General features: G+C 43.8%; 1 protein-coding gene across 4 annotated transcripts in view; it reads right to left on the bottom strand.

The window, feature by feature from the left end:
- Positions 1-5220: 5220 nt before the first annotated feature.
- Positions 5221-17350, bottom strand: part of BTBD7 (BTB domain containing 7) — an 83838-nt gene continuing 71708 nt past the window's right edge. For all 4 annotated transcript variants that reach the window (XM_067027857.1, XM_059056865.2, XM_067027856.1 and 1 more), the window contains 4 exons: positions 15560-15749; positions 14964-15142; positions 12703-13137; positions 5221-10542 (listed from right to left, as the gene is read on the bottom strand). In XM_067027857.1, coding sequence (XP_066883958.1) covers positions 9727-10542; positions 12703-13137; positions 14964-15142; positions 15560-15749 — 1620 coding nt within the window. In that variant the 3' untranslated portion in view covers positions 5221-9726. The remainder of the gene's footprint in view (positions 10543-12702; positions 13138-14963; positions 15143-15559; positions 15750-17350) is intronic.

Genomic DNA, 17350 nt, shown 5'->3' with positions numbered 1-17350 from the left:
CTGCAAAGGGCACGGTCCTGGAAGCCCCAGGGGGATGCTGGGAAGTCGGGGCACTCGGGCCTCTCAGGGCCACCCACACCTGGACTAACCAGAGTTTGGATGGATCTATCAGAATGTGGAGAAGTGGGAAAAACAAATGTTTTTAGTTCGGTCACAGAGGGTGGCGAGGTATTTGGTTCATCTGATGGAAGGTTCCAGAAATGGAGGGTGTTTACGTGGGTTTAAGGTGAGGGATTTCAGGAGGAGAGTGCGAAAGGCAACAGCTGCCCACAGACCCTCACGGCAGGCCTGCCAGGGGTGTTGAGGGGCTTCTTCAGCTGAGAATGGGGAGAAGACTCAGAGTGACTCAAGGATTATGAGGCAAAATACTTAAAGTCCCCAGTCAAAGCTCACTCCGTGAACTCTGTGAACTACTGCCCCCCTATTTAAGGATGAGGACCCGTAGGCACCTCGTGGCGCCCCGGTGACGGTCCCTGCTAGGCAAGTCTCCCTCCAGAACACGAGCCCTTCCGCCCTCGGGGTTTCTGGTCTCTGCCTCCTCACTCTCTCCCAAGCTCGGCCACCACCCAGCAGTGGTCACAAGCATGCTTGGACACCAGACTTTGTGGATGCAGATGCCTCGAAGTTTACAGACAAGTGACACTGGCCCCAAATCCAAGGCTCTGCAAGATGTGAGGCTTACCCACTGGGAAGGCCTCAGAGGAGGACGTCTTAACCCTGACGCTGACGCAAAGGCTCAGGGCTGGCATCTGAGGCTATTCGGAATGGTGAGCTCCGGGGGTTTAGAGACCAAATAAAAAGGAGCCCGTGGGCAAAAGGTGTGCAGACGAGGGACGTGTCGGTGGGTCCTTGCGGTTAAGTCAAGACCGAGGTGAGGCCCATGGTCCCAGTGTCGTTATCACCGTCAAGTGTAAAGCTGCGTTTGGAGCTGGGACATTTAAGGTAGGTTTAGCGGATGATGGCGAGCAGGCCCACGATTCACTTCCATACTTTCTGTGAAGGGAGCATCCCTCAAACTCAGACAAATAAGCAAACGTGGAGGCAAAGGTCTGGGAGGGTCTGGGGAGCGTGAGGGTCCCTTCTGGGGAGCTGTCCTGTTACTGTCAATAAGACAGATGACCAATACTAGAAATGACCAAATGTCTCAGTTCATCTGCTTTGGTCCTGTTACAAGGGGGATGGGATGGCAGGTTCTGGCAACTAAGGACAGGGACCTTCACTGGGGTTCTCCAGAGGTTTTTTTTTAAAAAACATTTATTTATTTTGGCTGCACCAGGTATTAGCTGCAGTGTGTGGGATCTTCGTTGCCGCACGTGAGATCTTTACTTGCCGCATGCAGGATCTAGTCCCTTGACTGGGGATCGAACCCGGGCCTCCTGCATTGGGAGCTCGGAGTCTTAGCCACTGGACCTCCAGGGAAGGCCCTCCCTAGAGGTTTCTAAAATGAACTCCTGCTAGTGTTGAATGATTTTTTTTTTAAGACATAGATAATGATTTTTTAAAATAAATTTGTTTATCTTTTGCTGCATTGGCTCTGTTGCTGCGCGCGGGCTTTCTCTACTTGTGGCGAGCGGGGGCTACTCTTCGTTGCGATGCACAGGCTTCTCGTTGTGGTGGCTTCTCTTGTTGCAGAGCACAGGCTCTAGGCACGTGGGCTTCAGTAGTTGTGGCATGTAGGCTCTAGAGCGCAGGCTCAGTAGTTGTGGCTCGTGGGCTCTAGAGAGCAGGCTCAGTAGTTGTGGCGCACTGGCTTAGCTGCTCTGCGACATGTGGGATCTTCCTGGACCAGGGCTCAAACCCGTGTCCCCTGCATTGGCAGGCGGATTCTTAACCACTGGGCCACCAGGGAAGTCCCTGAATGATTTCTGATACTTGGAGAAAGTAGCTGTGATTAGGAACTAACAGTCTTTTTTTTTTTGGTCGTGCCACAAATCTTGTGGGATCTTAGTTCCCCAACCAGGGATTGAACCTGGGCCCTCGGCAGTGAGAGCGCTGAGTCCTAACCACTGGACTGCCAGGGAATTCCCAGAACTAAGAGTCTTTTAAGAACAAATTATGCTGAGCTGGCCGCCTCCTCTTCCATGGGGGATAGACCCCAGCTGGGCTGTACATGGGCGTGTGACAGTCTCTCGTGAGGGACGCGTGGAGATGAAGGGGGTTTGGCCATGACTCCCAACACCTCACCACTGCCCCAGCCTCTATGCTCTCCGCGCACCTCTCCACCCTGAGCTCCTCACCCAGGCCATCATCGCCTCACCTCCCACGCAGATGCCCGCACCAACCCGACCCCCCGCCCCGGCTTCTCTCCCTATCCCTCCACCAAACCGCTTTTGCCAACCTCACTCACCTCCACGGTGCCGACCCAAAGCATCTGTTGAGCCTGATTTTCCAAAATCTCCGAGCAGTAGCCACTCAGTTAACTTTTGGGGAGGGGTGGAATTGATCCTTCATCTCTTAACCTTTAACTTGAAAAAGTAATACATGCAGGTAATTTAAAATTCAACCAGTACGAAAAGTATACAACTAAGTTCCCCCCACCCGATTACAATGCCCTTCTCTCTCCAGAGGCAGTCCTGCAAATGTTCTCATAGGACTTTGCGGACGTTTTTATGAATATACAAGTTTATATTTTTTTCCTTTTTCTTGTCTTCTTATCTTGCTCCTTTTTCTTGTCTTCTCCACAAGTGGGAGCGTCCGTATGCCCTGTTTTGTATTTTACTTCTTTCACTGTATAAATTCTGAAGATCATATTCCGTCCTTTCTGAGAAGCCTCTGCCTGGCCTTCTGAGTGCCACACTAGCTCTCTACCTGCTAGGCTGCCCTTGGTCAGCAACTCCCTCAAGCTGACCTATAAAGGTCGGAGGTCCTCAAAGTTCATTCCTAGGCTCTCTTTTCATCTTTAAACCTTCCCCACTAAGTCACCTTATCTACCCCTGAGGCTTTCAATGCCACCCATGTATGTGGACGATCCCCACCTGGAACCTCCAGCTTGACCCGTTGCTTCTGAGTTCCCAGCTTACATGGAATCACCAAGTGAACACAAGCAACGTTAAACTCATGGTCTTTCCCCTAGATCTGACGCCTCCTGCTCTCTCCCCACGTCCAAGCAAGGCCCAAGTCCTGTAGATATTACTCCCTAACCATATTCCTCCCTGTTCTCTGTCGGCTATTCAAGCTGTCCCCTGGATGGCTATGCCAGCCTCCTGCCTGGTTGCCTGACCCACTCCTGCACCTCCTCAATCCAGTGATGTGAAGCATGCAATCTGAACACATTTAGGCCCCTGCTTAAAACCCTATAGCAGTTTCCCGACGTCAAAATCCTGGGCCTGCCCCGGAAGGGCTGGCAAGATGGGCTCAGACCTCGTCCCAGCCCACACTGGCTTCCCCAGTGCTCAGTCCCTCCTGGCTCAGGCCCTGCCTGGTCCTGGAAACCTCCCGGGAAGCCCTCTCCTCCCAGCCCCATGACTCTGCCTTCCCCTGCACTTTGAAGGTCACTTCCACATGGAAGCCTTCCCAATCCCAGGACCAGTAAGACCCCCAGCCTTACCTCTGTAACGGTACAATGTCTTTTCTTCCTTGAGACCCTAACGTTCTTACGGGTGGGGCTGTGACTGTCTTGTTCATTCCTGTCACCTCAGGGCCTAGCAGGGTCTGGCGGGTAGAATTTGCTTACTCATTGGATAAATGTTTGAACAAGTAAATGCCGTGCTTGTACCTACCTCCACTCTCTGCACACTACGGTCACCCTGCCTGGGTCACCATGCTTTCTGGTGTGCAATACAACACCGTGGTTGAGAACTTGGGCTCTGAAGCCACAATGCCTGCTTCTGAACTCAGGCTCTCCCAACTTACCAGCTGTGTGACCTTGGACAAGTCACTCGATATCTCTGCGCTTTGGTTTTCTCAATTGTAAAATGCACTAATAATAGTAGGTGATTCACAGAGGATTAAAGAAAACAATACTTATTAACTCATTGATTACAGGGGAAAATAAAAATACAGCGCTTTGCACTGAATCCAGCGTGTTTCTCCTACCATTTATTCCTGGGCCATGTCAACCCAGCCTTCCCCTCAGCCACAGTAACCTCCTATTGCTATGTACTGTTCCAATTGTCTCTCTAGCTGGTTTTTCTTTTTTTTTTTTGGCTTAGTTGCCCTGGGAGGGCTTAGTTGCCCCGCGGCACATGGTATCTTAGTTCCCCCGACTGGGGATCGAACCCGCGCCCCTTGCATTGGAAGGCAGATTCTTCACCACTGGACCACCAGGGAAGTCTCTCCCTAGTTTAAAGCTTCTGAGAATAGGTATCCTGTCTGCTTTATCTGCTGCTCCACATTCCCAAACTCTGGGAAGAGCGGACTCAAGAAATATTCCTTAATGCACTGAGGAGAGGTAAGGCCTCAAGCAGCTAGGGAAGCTGGCCTGAACTCACTCTTCCAGGGGAATCCACAAGAACAGAAGTGAAAGTTGACTTACTCAATTTCCTGTTTTAGATTTTGAGGAAGCTCACCTCCAGAAACCTTAGGTTTTATTTTATCTTGATATTCCACAGTTAAACCTAAGATGGTTACAAAATATAAACAGAGAAATGCCACAGTGAGGCACAAAGGGTGAAATGCTAGGATGGAGCTTATTAGTGAAATGATTAAAGTAAAAATTTTAAATAGTGATTTTAAAAAATGGAAATTGGAAAACTTTGTTTTGCATGGTTTTTTTTGAAAACTAGACTCTAGATCATGACTCCATTTCCCTTTCAAATTGAAAAATATTAATGCTCCTGAGTTTGAATCTAAGCCAGGTGTCTGACACTTGGAGGCCTGTGAATCTTGGGGTCCATTTGGGTCTCTCACCGACTGACCACAGCCCTTCCAGTGACTGATTGATTCCAGTTGCTGGGTCGCTGTGTTTGGAATGCTGAACTTCCCCTGGAGACCCCTGTGCAAGTTACTTTTTTGCTCAAATTGTGAAATGAAATCTCTCAGAAATGCCCCAATGAAATCACAGAAAATTTTGAACTTGAATCAAATGAAACATGGTATTTCCAAGAAATCCATAATACTTTAAAAAAGCCTCTGAATAACTGAAAGCATAGAGACAGAGGAGAAGTCCACCTAGAAAACCTCCCACTTCTACCCTAGTGGTGGGGACAAGATCGCTTCTATAACTGACGGCTGTGTGCTACCTGCTAAAACAGACTGTATCCAACTCAGCGGGTTCTATCCAAGCCATTTATTTGAAACGCCAACTATATGTAGGATAAAGTCAGTGTTACATGCTTGTCAGTAACAGTAGAAAAATAGAACCAGTGAAAACCTTTGTACAACTGTAATGATACTCAAAAGAGAAATGTATCATTTTACAATGCTTCACACAGACGAATTCAAGTTTGGAGGTACCTAAATAAAAATACTATATATTTCTTTAAAAAACACTATGTACATTTGAAGCGTAAACAAGTTTTACAAAGTACTGGTTATGCAGGTTGTAGAAAACACTTGCATAGGACATGAAATCAGTTTAAGAAAAATTTCTGAGCCTTTAGCATTGAAGGCACTTGACTTTATACCAGTAACAGCACAACCACAAGAAATGCAGTGTTGTAGAAGATACCACCTCTCTGATGCACAGACGTGATACATAAACAGCAAGTGGAGTTCAGGAATCTTTATCGTTCAGCCACCCCACCTAAGAGCAGGATTCCGTCCCACGTGCCCATGGAACCCAGATACACACTCACGTGCAGGTACACTATGAAGCTTCCAGAGCTCATTTCAGCTCTTAGACAGGACCCACGTAAACACACAGACACAAGAAGTTATTTTCAAGACACACACTTGCAAGTAATCTTTCTATAGAAACGGCCACAGCATTATAATATTTAGAATATGGAAGATTGACTCATGGTCTGAGGCTTTTCTAGAGGAAAAGAAAAATCAAAAAACTTGCCAATACAACAATTACATAACACCTATTGCAATCGACAGGACAAAAAGACAACTTAACATTTCATAAAACACTGTTCGTACAACAGTGCTAATGGAAAAATAATACAATACCCTTTTAGTGTGTGACGGTAATTCTTTTAGTAAGGTTATCTGTAATGAGGTTTTAAAGTAAACTCCTTAGTAGACAAAGTAAACCATTGCAGAACAGGGAATAGCACCCATCACTGCTGCTTTAATAGTAACCTTCAACAGTAAGTTGAAGGTCAACCAAAAAAAAAAAAAAAAAAAAAGTCAAACATTTCCCTTTGAGTTCAGTCCTAAGATAAAAACATAAATGCCTTAGAATTGCAAAACCAGTATCTTACAAGTGTTTCAGGAAACACATTTTCCCCTAAAAGGCAGACTTAAACATGAAAATACATATTTCGATGAGTAGTTACTGAGAAGTGCTCATCTTTCACCTCTAGAGACCAACACGCAGGGATCCTCTTTGCACCCTGCTGCTGATGCTGCATACGCTATTTCCCCTCCATCATCACCTAAATCCAAATGGACAAGTATGGTCCACTGCTACTAGAGCTTGAACAACGAAGCCAAAGAAAACCCAATAAGGAACAGTGTTTTAAGGAAGCATGAACAAGAATTAAGTAAAGTTTCATAGAGGCTTCAACCAAAACAAACCCAAAAAAACTCAAATAAAAAGAACTCATTTAAAATCCTTAAAATCTACCTGGTTGCCAAAATGTCAGGAGAGATTAGGTCTAGGGACATGCCTAGAAAACGCTACAGGGGCGTGTGAGAAAGAGTGTGTATAGTACACGGTAAATTCAAACGACGATTTTTTCAGGAATAATTTTTGCCTTTCATGCTGCTATCTTCTTCCCTTAGGAGTCACAGGGTGACTCTGAACTGAAATTACTAATCAAAGTCACAAAACTAAAACAGAAATATAAGAAACAGACCAACAGCATCCCGAAGAAACACAGATCTTCTCCTTCCGCTCCAGGATCTAACAACTGGTATTCGCTAACCTCAACATGGCGGACACCAAAGGTGGCGATTGTCTAATGGCCTGATTGCCCGTGGCCTCGGGAGGAGATCTGGTATGTTGAGATTTGGTTCTCATGAAATTTCTACACCGAGTAAAATGCTAGGTCCCGTGGCCTAAATTTTATATTACACATGTTTATTTCTGAGAGTAATCTCACTCAGACTTCACATTTATCTTCGTACAGCACTGAAAGATTTTAATGCTTAGTAAGCATTAAAGAGAACCGAACAGAGGGGTTCAAAAGCCAGAGGCACACAGCTATTCAACCTACCCTACTGACCATACTTCACAAGATACATTAAAAGTCCGCTAACACCGACCCTAACACAAAGCCCACTTCTGTTTACCTTCTGCAAATCACAGCGGTCCTCAATCCACAGCACGTTTCTCTCTATACATAGAGTTTAGCCAGGTATGCTACTAAATTATTAAAAGCAAACTTCATAAATTAAATAAAACTATGAACAGTGGCCACTTCTTTTATAATTATATTTTAGGGACATGAAAGAATATTTAATAAATTTTCAGAAAAATGCAAGTGTGGCACCAATAGCTCTTGTCTAACATTTTTTTAAAAAGAACAGCTTGGAGGTGAGAAAGATTTCCCCCACCAACTATGTCTACTCACTATTATTTGCAGTACCAGCACAGCACAGTCTGAATTCAGAACAGAAATTTAAAACTGTATCAAAATAATTCATGTCAACACATGTATATAAATACACATTAAGGAATACGATGGAATTATTAACACTTTGTGTTTCTGAGGAGAGACAGACTGAGATTGGCTTCAAAAGACACCGTCATCTATCACAAAGTCAAAAACCTCCTAAAAACGAGAACAGAGTCCTAACGTTTTTCATCTTTAAAAAAAGGAGCCTCAAAGGCGATGATGTGTAGCCGGCCTCACGGTAGCCTGGTGTTGACGCTGGGAGAGCCAAGCTGCTCGCTCGGTGCGCAGCTCGGCCGACGTCGAGGGGCGCTCGGGCAGCAGCTGACTAGCCAGGCAGCAGAGCGAGGGACAGCGGTTTGCCGCTGCAGGCAGACAAACTGACGTGTCCCCATCTTTACGACTACCTACGGTTAGGATTTTTTTAAATGTCAGATTATTCCTGAGTGTATATCCACAGGGTAAAAGTAGGAAAAGATTGTAAGAGAAACTACAGTTTCGGGAGAAATCAGAGTTCTTGACACCCAATAGAAACCTATGTACTTAAAAGTGCATGTCATTCATTTATATGGTAGCTTGTAAAGGCTCCCTAGCCCTGCATAGTTTTAGAGTGAGTGTGAGTGATTCAGAGTTTTACATATATATACATACACAGAAAAGAGGCTCCCAAACATCCTCATGGGAGGGAGTGTTCAGAAAGTCTCTTTTCTTCTAAGTGCTACTGCGGCTGTGTGTGTATGTGTAAAAATAGAAAGTGAATGCTCAAATAATGTTGAAGTGATTTAAAAACTCAAATACTAATGTATTTACATTGGAGAGTAAGAAAAAAACAGTCCTTAGCTCACACATTGCCCTTCTAAGGGAGAGGATCTTAAAAAGATCCCATGTGCTCAGTGGTTCAGTAAAATCCCAAACCAGCGTCCCCAGTGGAGTTCAAGTAGGACATGTAGTGTTTCACCGAAGAAAAAAAAAAAAAAGGTTTCTTTTTCTTTTTTGGTGACCAAGCATTATGCACTATACAACGACTTTTTAAAAGGATACCAAAATTCAGACACACTTTAAAAACACGTAAAAGAAAATATATGCTTACAAACACCAAATGACATCCGTAAGGCTGAAGCCCTTTTGTTTTTTGTTTTTTTCCCACAGAGAGCAAGACAACCGAAGGCGTCAAGCAGTCACTCCCCGGCCTCATCTGGAGAGCCGCAGCAAGCCCCTAGGGCAAGCTTAAGTTACTTCGCTAATTCCACTTCTGTAGGATTCCAGGAAAGCAGATCGCTTTAGAACCTCATCTAGTGAAACTCGAATCCACACTACCAGAATCTGCAGCGGTTCTAACAGCATCTGCACTGTGAATAAAGCAATAGCTTGCGTCTGGACACGAAAGGCTTTTCTCCCTCCTTCTTGTTCTTTACTGAACCAGGAAACTTCTGGATCCTGACTGGATTCCTGCTGGAGGAATGAAGGCCAGCTCCCGAGACTTATTTAAAAAGCACGACATTAGATTTATGAAGGTTGAGCGGGAAGATTTCTGAACTAAAACAATTACCGAAAAGAGAGGAGCGTTTTGATGTGCTGTTCTTTGGAATTTCTATAATTAAAAAATAAACACAGAACTATTTCATAAGAAAATACATCTTAGTGTGTGCAGTCCAGTGCACGTGGAAATTGCTAGATGAAAAGGTAAAATGCAAAAAAGTATGAAAATACAGTCCTTTAAATGTGGCAATAAAGTTTAACATACTGATATAAAAACAATACAGATAAAAGTACAAGTGCAAAAAAATTCCATCATTTGTAAAGAGAAAAAAAAAAAAAAAGTGCCAGCTTGCTTGCTCTTAAAAATGCTTCCCCACACAATTGTTCAAACACAAAATAGACAGATGCAGCATTCAAAATAACCCTCTTAGCATGCCATGTCTAATAAACATGTATATACAAAAACCAGAATAAAATAATGTGAAACTGAGTCATCAGCTGGCATCCATACTCTTAAGTTGTTGGGTTACATCATAAAGTGGGATGTTTCACATCTCAGGCACAGACAACTTGGAGGTTGCTCTCAAAGGGCAGACTTTTTGTAGAGGAAGTCCGGCTTGCTTGGGGACCTCCTTCCCCTGCTGACTGAATCTTCCCTTTCCAAATCTGTGTTTCGCTGAGCTCCATGGCCCAAGGACTCGCCGTCTGCCAGTCTTCTACTAGATCTCTCTTCTGGAGCTTCAGAGCTACATGCAGAATGTGAAGGTCTGTTAGGAGTCAGCCCAAAAGTCAAGTCAGTTTCCACTGCTGTTCGCCCCCTGACATGGGCTGGACCGTTGCCAGCATTTTCTGGGGCTGCCAAAGGAAAGTCCGACCGCTGGGGAGGCTGCTCAACAACATCGAGGTGTACCGGCTCATTCTTTTGTCTGTGCAGATGCCCGTCAGGGGAAAGTGGATATTCTCTCCTAGCTTCTTCCTGCTTTCTAGGAGAGCTCTGGCCAGGTAGGTAGGCTGACTTTAAGCCACTTGGTGATGCCTTATTGTGGCTATACAAATCGGGACCAAAATATCCACCTTGCGAAGGGGAAGGGGTGCGTCTGCCAGGAGCCGGCGTAGACGGTCTGCAAGCAGCATTCGAGAAGTCATAGAAATCTGGATATTCCTGCTGATTTTCTCGAGTGTCTGTTTTTTGCTCTAGTGTGTGTTTCTTTCGAGATGTGTGTGTATGCCTCTGTGGAATACACGATAGATGCTGGGGAGGCCCTGGTCCTACTTCAGAAACTGACTGGCTTAATTCTGTGTCTACAGCAAGTTCGGGAAGCCTCCTGTCCTTGAGTGACAGTGTGGACACTCCCATGGCGATATCTGGCATTAGATCATTTAGCACAGGTTGTGTACACTGCAAACAGAAACAAAACAGGGGGAGGGTTAAAGGCCCGAGACTCCCTCTTTTTCAAATGATGTTCATTGATTTTTGTTTCCTCATTAGAAAAATGATACATGCTTTTTATTTTTTTGGATTTTTTTTTTTTTTTGGCTGTGCCATGCAGCTTGTGGGATCTTAGTTCCCCGACCAGGGATCGAACCCAGGCCCCCGGCAGTGGAAGCATGGAGTCCTAATCTGGACTCCATGGACCATCAGGGAATTCCCCTACTTATTTTTTAAAATGATAAAAATATAGAAAACTATAAGGCAAAAACCCCACAAAAACCCTAAACTTCCCTACTTGAGATAACCATTGTTATTAGCATTTTGAAGCAGTTCTCTCACCTTTTATTTATTTATTTATTTAATTTATTTGTGGTACGCGGGCCTCTCACTGTTGTGGCCTCTCCCGTTGCAGAGCACAGGCTCCGGACGCACAGGCTCAGCAGCCATGGCTCACGGGCCCAGCCGCTCCACGGCATGTGGGATACCCCCGGACTGGGGTACACGAACCTGTGTCCCCTGCATCGGCAGGCAGAGCCCCAACCACTGTGCTACCAGGGAAGCCCTCACCTTTTATATTTTGCACACATATTTTCATAAAATTTAGTGCATATAAATTTAGTGCATATACACTTAGTGCATATACACTGCCACTAATACTATTTAAATTACTGCATACTATTCTCCACTGTATTGATGAGGCATGACTTCTTAACCATTTGTCCACTGTCGGACCTTAAGGCTGTTTCTAGTTTTTCATTATTATAATCAAGACTGTAATGAACACACAGATGAAATACCTTTGATGGGAGTTTTATTTAAAATATAAAGTAGGACTTCCTTGGTGGAGCAGTGGCTAAGAATCTGCCTGCCAATACAGGTGACACGGGTTTGATCCCTGTTCAGGGAAGACCCCACATGCCGCGGACCAGCTAAGCCCACACACCACAACTACTGAGCCTGCGCTCTAGAACCCGCGAACCACAACTACTGAAGCCCACGCGCCTAGAGCTCGTGCTCCGCAACAAGGGAAGCCACTGCGATGAGAAGCCTGTGCACCGCAACGAAAAGTAGCCCCTGCTCGCCGCCACTAGAGAAAGCCCACGTGCAGCAACGAAGACCCAACGCAGCCAAGAATAAATAAATAAATTTATAAAAAATAAATAAATAAAATATACAGTAGTAGAACTTTTGTAACTGTAGAACCGAGGGCCAGGCCAATAAGATGGGAATTAGGTTTATTCAACACTATCAACCTTTGCTGTTTCTTCTTTTTGGAGGGGTTCGGGGGGACAGCAGGGAAAGCGGATAGACGGATATAAGGTGAGGAAGGACCATAATTTGACCCAAGGCGTACACTAGTCCACAGCTTCCAAAAGGCCATCTTTTAATGACGATTCCCTTTAATATATATCTTTTGTTCTTCTCTATATTGAACGCTACTGACAGTATGTGACTAAGCAGGCAGACTTAAAAATCACCACTGCTTTTTTTCCAAATGTATTATATAAAACAGAAATTCAACCTCTAATGCAGGGCAAGGTCAAGCAAAGAATTCTTGCTTAATTTACTACCTACTAGCGCTAGCGACTGTGATTTCCAGTCAAATCATATGGGCTAGCTTGCTAGAGGCAGAGACATGCATGCGGGTTAATTTTCTGCCCATTTTATGAATGAGGAGTCTTCTGCCACATTGTTCCCAATGCTATACTCAGCTACAAGTAGCTTCCCCTTGCTGCCCCATCAAAGCCTTTGGTAGAATAGTAGACTCTACAGAATAGAGGTCAGGGCCAGACTCTAGACACGTGCTTGAACAGCACACTATGAAACCGGTAACGTCATCTGCCTTGTCCAGTAACCCCATCCTTCTGGAAACCTGCACACGAACATAAGGGAAGGCCCTGGCCTAATCCCACCGCAAACACCTCGTCTCTCTTCTCTGTCCTTTCTCATCCCCTTACACTCTCTTTTTCTTTCCCTTTTCCACACTCCCTTAAGTCTATGCTTTCAGCTTGTCAGTAACACTTCTGGACATCGCTGAGTCCCAGTAGGGCTCCTGGGGCCAAGGAAATTGCTTCTAACATTCCAGAAGCTTGTAATTTTCCGTAAGTTACTGAGGTGCAAACATACCACTGGTCTCTCAGATGCTACTGCTGCTGAGGCCACGGCGGCTACCGTCTGTCTCCCCAGCCTTGTGGTGCCGGCGCAGTCGGGTCCTGCTGCTTGAACACCTGGCAAACAGACTGGAGGGGGCACTGCTTTAGGAGCTGCTCTGGAGTGAAACAGTGAATGATTACAGGGATAAGAGAACGAACGTGAAGGGTGTTGGCTGGGAGGCCTTTGTCTCCAGCCCGCTTTGAGGTGGTGATGGACTGGGGTAGCTGGGGGGTGGTACGGCGGTGGTGGAGGTGGCAAGGGTGGATGGAAGGCCACAAAAGAGTCCGGATCTGTAAACATGGTTTCTGCAGCGGGGGTACTGCTAACTCGACATCTCCCAGATTGCCTCATTGTCAAGAGTGGACTTTCATCTCCAAAACGTTCATCAGGAAAGAACTTGTGAGGATTCTAAGAAAGAATAGGGGGGGGGGAAAAAGGTAGGATATTTATTAGCAGATTTCCTGGACAGAAATTTACAGGCTGAGAGAGTTAAGAGAGTACCTAGGAAAACCACATTCAGCAACAGTAAAAGGCACAACAGACTTTTCTAGGCCAGAAGCCCAAGGAAAAATTACCTTAAAAACAGTATAAAAGGGTAGAGTGCAGCAGCTATCAAGGAGAGCAGCTTAACTGAATACTCCAGAAAGCAGGTCAGTAATCTCTTGCAAGATTATGTGATAATCAAAAACAGGAAATAAAACCTAATGCAAATATGTCTTTGCTAAGAAAATAAAATTAACATTAAAAACAAAAGGAGGGGAAAACTAACACACTATTGTAAAACAATTATACTCCAATAAAGATGTTAAAATAAAAAACAAACAAACAAACAAAAAAAAAAACAAAAGGAGGAACTAACACACCATTGTAAAGCAATTATACTCCAATAAAGATGTTAAAAAAATTTTTTTAATTTTAAAAAGAAGAAAAGGCATATAAGTGAGGATTCTAGAACTTTCTGACAAAACATCTGTACACTTTTGAAATAAAAACTACAAAATACTATTCCTTACCTATTATACAGAAATAAGTTTGATTACTATTTTGATAAACACTATATGGAAATTCTTAAATTGTAAAACTTACACAATTTTAGAGATCAAATTAAGATACAATTTAGAATGGCAAAGAGAATAGAAATGAACAGAAAACAAGCCTGTTTTAGAGACGGAAACCACAGTAAAAAGTGAAAATCAAGAACCTAAAAATGGCCTGCTCCTTGCCTACGGCCACCACACCATGTTCCCCTTTGAAAACTCGGGCTGAAGTGGTTTGTAGTCAGTGGCAAGAATACAATTCAATCGCTTGACCAGCTGAAATTAAATTTTATTTTAGGCTCTACTTCAGTTGCTATGAAGACTACTTTACACATTTTATACAAAAATGCTACTGTTTTTTGTACCAAATAATTACTAGAAATGGGTTTCTTCGTGCTAGTTTAAAAAAAAAAAAAGCACTCATTCCTTGATTCTCACGCTTATAGGGTTTGAACCATCATGCAAAAAAAAAATTCTTATAATAACGGGGAGGAGAGAAGGAAAAACAGGGGCATATGGAAGGTCTGTTAAGTATGTAGTAGGCTAAAACCTGATATCTAGTGACCAAACCAGGGACAGAAAGCAGCGGAAGGTCAGAATTTTCTACTTTCTCTTCCACTTCTGTTGGGCGTACACACCATGAACTTTCAGCAGTTAGCATTTATGCGCTTAATATATACAAGAGGCATAGTTGCTTTACATACAGCAGCTCTTCTCTTCACAACAATTCATTTTACAGGCGAGGAAGCTGAGGCGCAGAGTGGTTAAGTAACTTGCTCCAAGTTAACTAATTGGTAAAAGCAGCAGAGCCAGGATATAAACCCAGTTCTCACTCCAGAGCCTGTGCCCTGCCCACTCTACCACACTGCCTCTCACTGGGGGCTTCCAGGTCACCCAAGGTACCAGGGACAGTCAAAGAGCACGTTACAAAGAAAAAGACATGCCACGAGGGCTCCTTGGGATATCTAAAATACTGCCTGAGTGACAGTCAAGGCTCCCTATATTTTTATTTTTTTTCAAACATAAAAAATTGAATATTTATTTAGAATTAGAAATCACAAATTACATATTTTAAAATATGACATATAACACAACATCACAAAATCCAAAAGAATACCATAATCTTTTCATTATTAATAATAACTGACAATCTAACCCAAGGCTCCCTATTTTAAATGGTTTAGCGCCGTTTCCCACCTGCAAGAGCTCCGCAGCAGCATCTGCAAGCCCGAACTCTCTCAACACTCGAATCTGAATTTCATAGCTCACTGTGGCGCCTTCCCCACAGTTAAGTGCGTAGGCCCTCTGCACCTGCTCGGTGTGTCGTAGCTCCTGCAGGCGTCTGACCATGTCTTTCATAATGAGGAGACGAGGAACTGGAAGAAGAGAAATAGTTTGTAGGCACAATACCTGAGCTACACAAAAGACCACCTGTTGAATGCAAGAAAAAAAGCATGTGTTTTGCATCAGAATCTTCTCATAAATTTTTGATAGTATTTTAATTTCCTGGAAAGGTAGTAATTTATATACTTCTAATTATTTTTTAAGGTTTTACAATTTCACTGTGTCCAAAAGGCTCTTGGTAATACCAAACAGCTCCTGAACTGAATTATTAGTTCACAGCCCAAATAAAATTTTACTTGCATATATTCTCTTTTGAATCTCAGGATATTTCAAAAATCTTTCAAATATATACATTCTTTTATTCAAATAATTTTTTGAGTCCTGACTATGCAAAATATGATCAGATTATTCATTTAAATAGAATGCCTGAAACAAGGTTACTGCCTTACCTGGGATTTCATTTGCTACAACCGAAGGAGGGCTTGACTGGTTACTGCTGATCTGCTGGTGGCTGATCATGTGACAGCACTGTGGCACGGCGTTATTGACCATGTAAAGTGTGTCTGGCACATTGGACATTCTAACCATTCTCAAACGCACAAGATCTGTTTGTTCCACCATCATCTCGTCTAGCACCGACTGAAAACAATTCAGTATTAACAGAATTAGTCAACCTTACTCCTCTGCCAAATCACATTTAGAGAAAGATTACCACCATCATCATATAAAAAGGGAATTAATTTATTGTTTCCAGTGTATGAAGCTTAAAATTAGTGGTGAAAGGAAAAAGTACCCTAATCTCTTTAATTTTTTCCTACCTCTTTAATTTTTACCCAACTTTTTTTTTTTTTTTGCGGTATGCGGGCCTCTCACTGCTGTGGCCTCTCCCGTTGCAGAGCACAGGCTCCAGACACGCAGGCTTTACGGCCATGACTCACGGGCCTAGCCGCTCCGCGGCACATGGGATCTTCCCAGACCAGGGCACGAACCCGCGTCCCCTGCATCAGCAGGCGGACTCTCAATCACTGCGCCACCAGGGAAGCCCCTACCTCTTTAATTTTTAAAGGATCTTTTTGGAGCATCTTTGAAAAGAAAGAATCATTTTCTGAAAAATCTGCTTTTTCTTTTTTAAAATTTACTTTTATTTATTTTTTGGCTACATTGGGTCTTCGTTGCTATGCACGGGCTTTCTCTAGTTGCGGCAAGCGGGGGCTACTCTTTGTTGTGGTGCGTGGGCTTCTCATTGCGGTGTCTTCTCTTGTTGTGGAGCACGGGCTCTAGGCACACGGGCTCAGTAGTTGTGGCTCATGGGCTCTAGAGCACAGGCTCAGTAGTTGTGGTGCACGGGCTTAGTTGCTCCGAGGCATGTGGGAATCTTCCCAGACCAGGGCTCGAACTTGTATCCTCTGCATTGACAGGCAGATTCTTAACCACTGCGCCACCAGGGAAGCCTGAAAAATCTGCTTTTAATTGAAGTATTTGAAATTTGAAGAAGGGATATAAAATTAATCCAAAGTAACTTATACATAAAGTTACTATAAAGAAAACAATGTATATAAATATACATATATACGTATATATACATATATATGTATATATATGTATATACAACAATGTATATAAATATCAGAGCCAACAAGAAATGCTCAAAATATTAAAGACTGATATTAAATTCAACAGACCTATACATAAACCTAATTGTTAAGTAAGTTTCAGATGAATCTATCTCAACAAACTGCAGAACGGTCAAAATGGCCTCATGTAAAAACATTTTCCACATTTACTGGGGGCATTTTTCTGCTATGCACGGGTACAGGAGGACTGTCTGATCAGCTTACTGCTGCTCCATCCTGAGCAGAAGGGAGGGTAGATCTAGTGTATTAGGGGCCTTTTATCACCAGACTCAACCTTCCAAGAGGCCCTCAGCTGCTTGAGTCACTTTAATCATTGAACGCACTTCAGAAAGACCAGACCCATCCATTCTACTTTTTTCCTGTTTTACAACTATTTAAAGTGTCAACTACTCGGGGGGGTGGGGGGTGGGGGGGAGGGATAGATTGGGAGATTGGGACTGGCATATACACACTACTATATATAAAATAGACAACTAATAAGAACCTACTGTATAGTACGGGGAACTCTATTCAATACTCTGTAGTGACATGGGAAAAGAACCTAAACAAGAGTGGATAGGGACTTCTCTGGCAGTCCAGTGGTTAAGGCTTTGTGCTTCCAATGCA

The sequence above is a fragment of the Kogia breviceps genome, chromosome 3 (genome assembly GCF_026419965.1).
Source record: "Kogia breviceps isolate mKogBre1 chromosome 3, mKogBre1 haplotype 1, whole genome shotgun sequence".
Taxonomy (NCBI): Eukaryota; Metazoa; Chordata; class Mammalia; order Artiodactyla; family Physeteridae; genus Kogia; species Kogia breviceps.
This window is presented reverse-complemented; position numbering and strand designations above follow the sequence as displayed.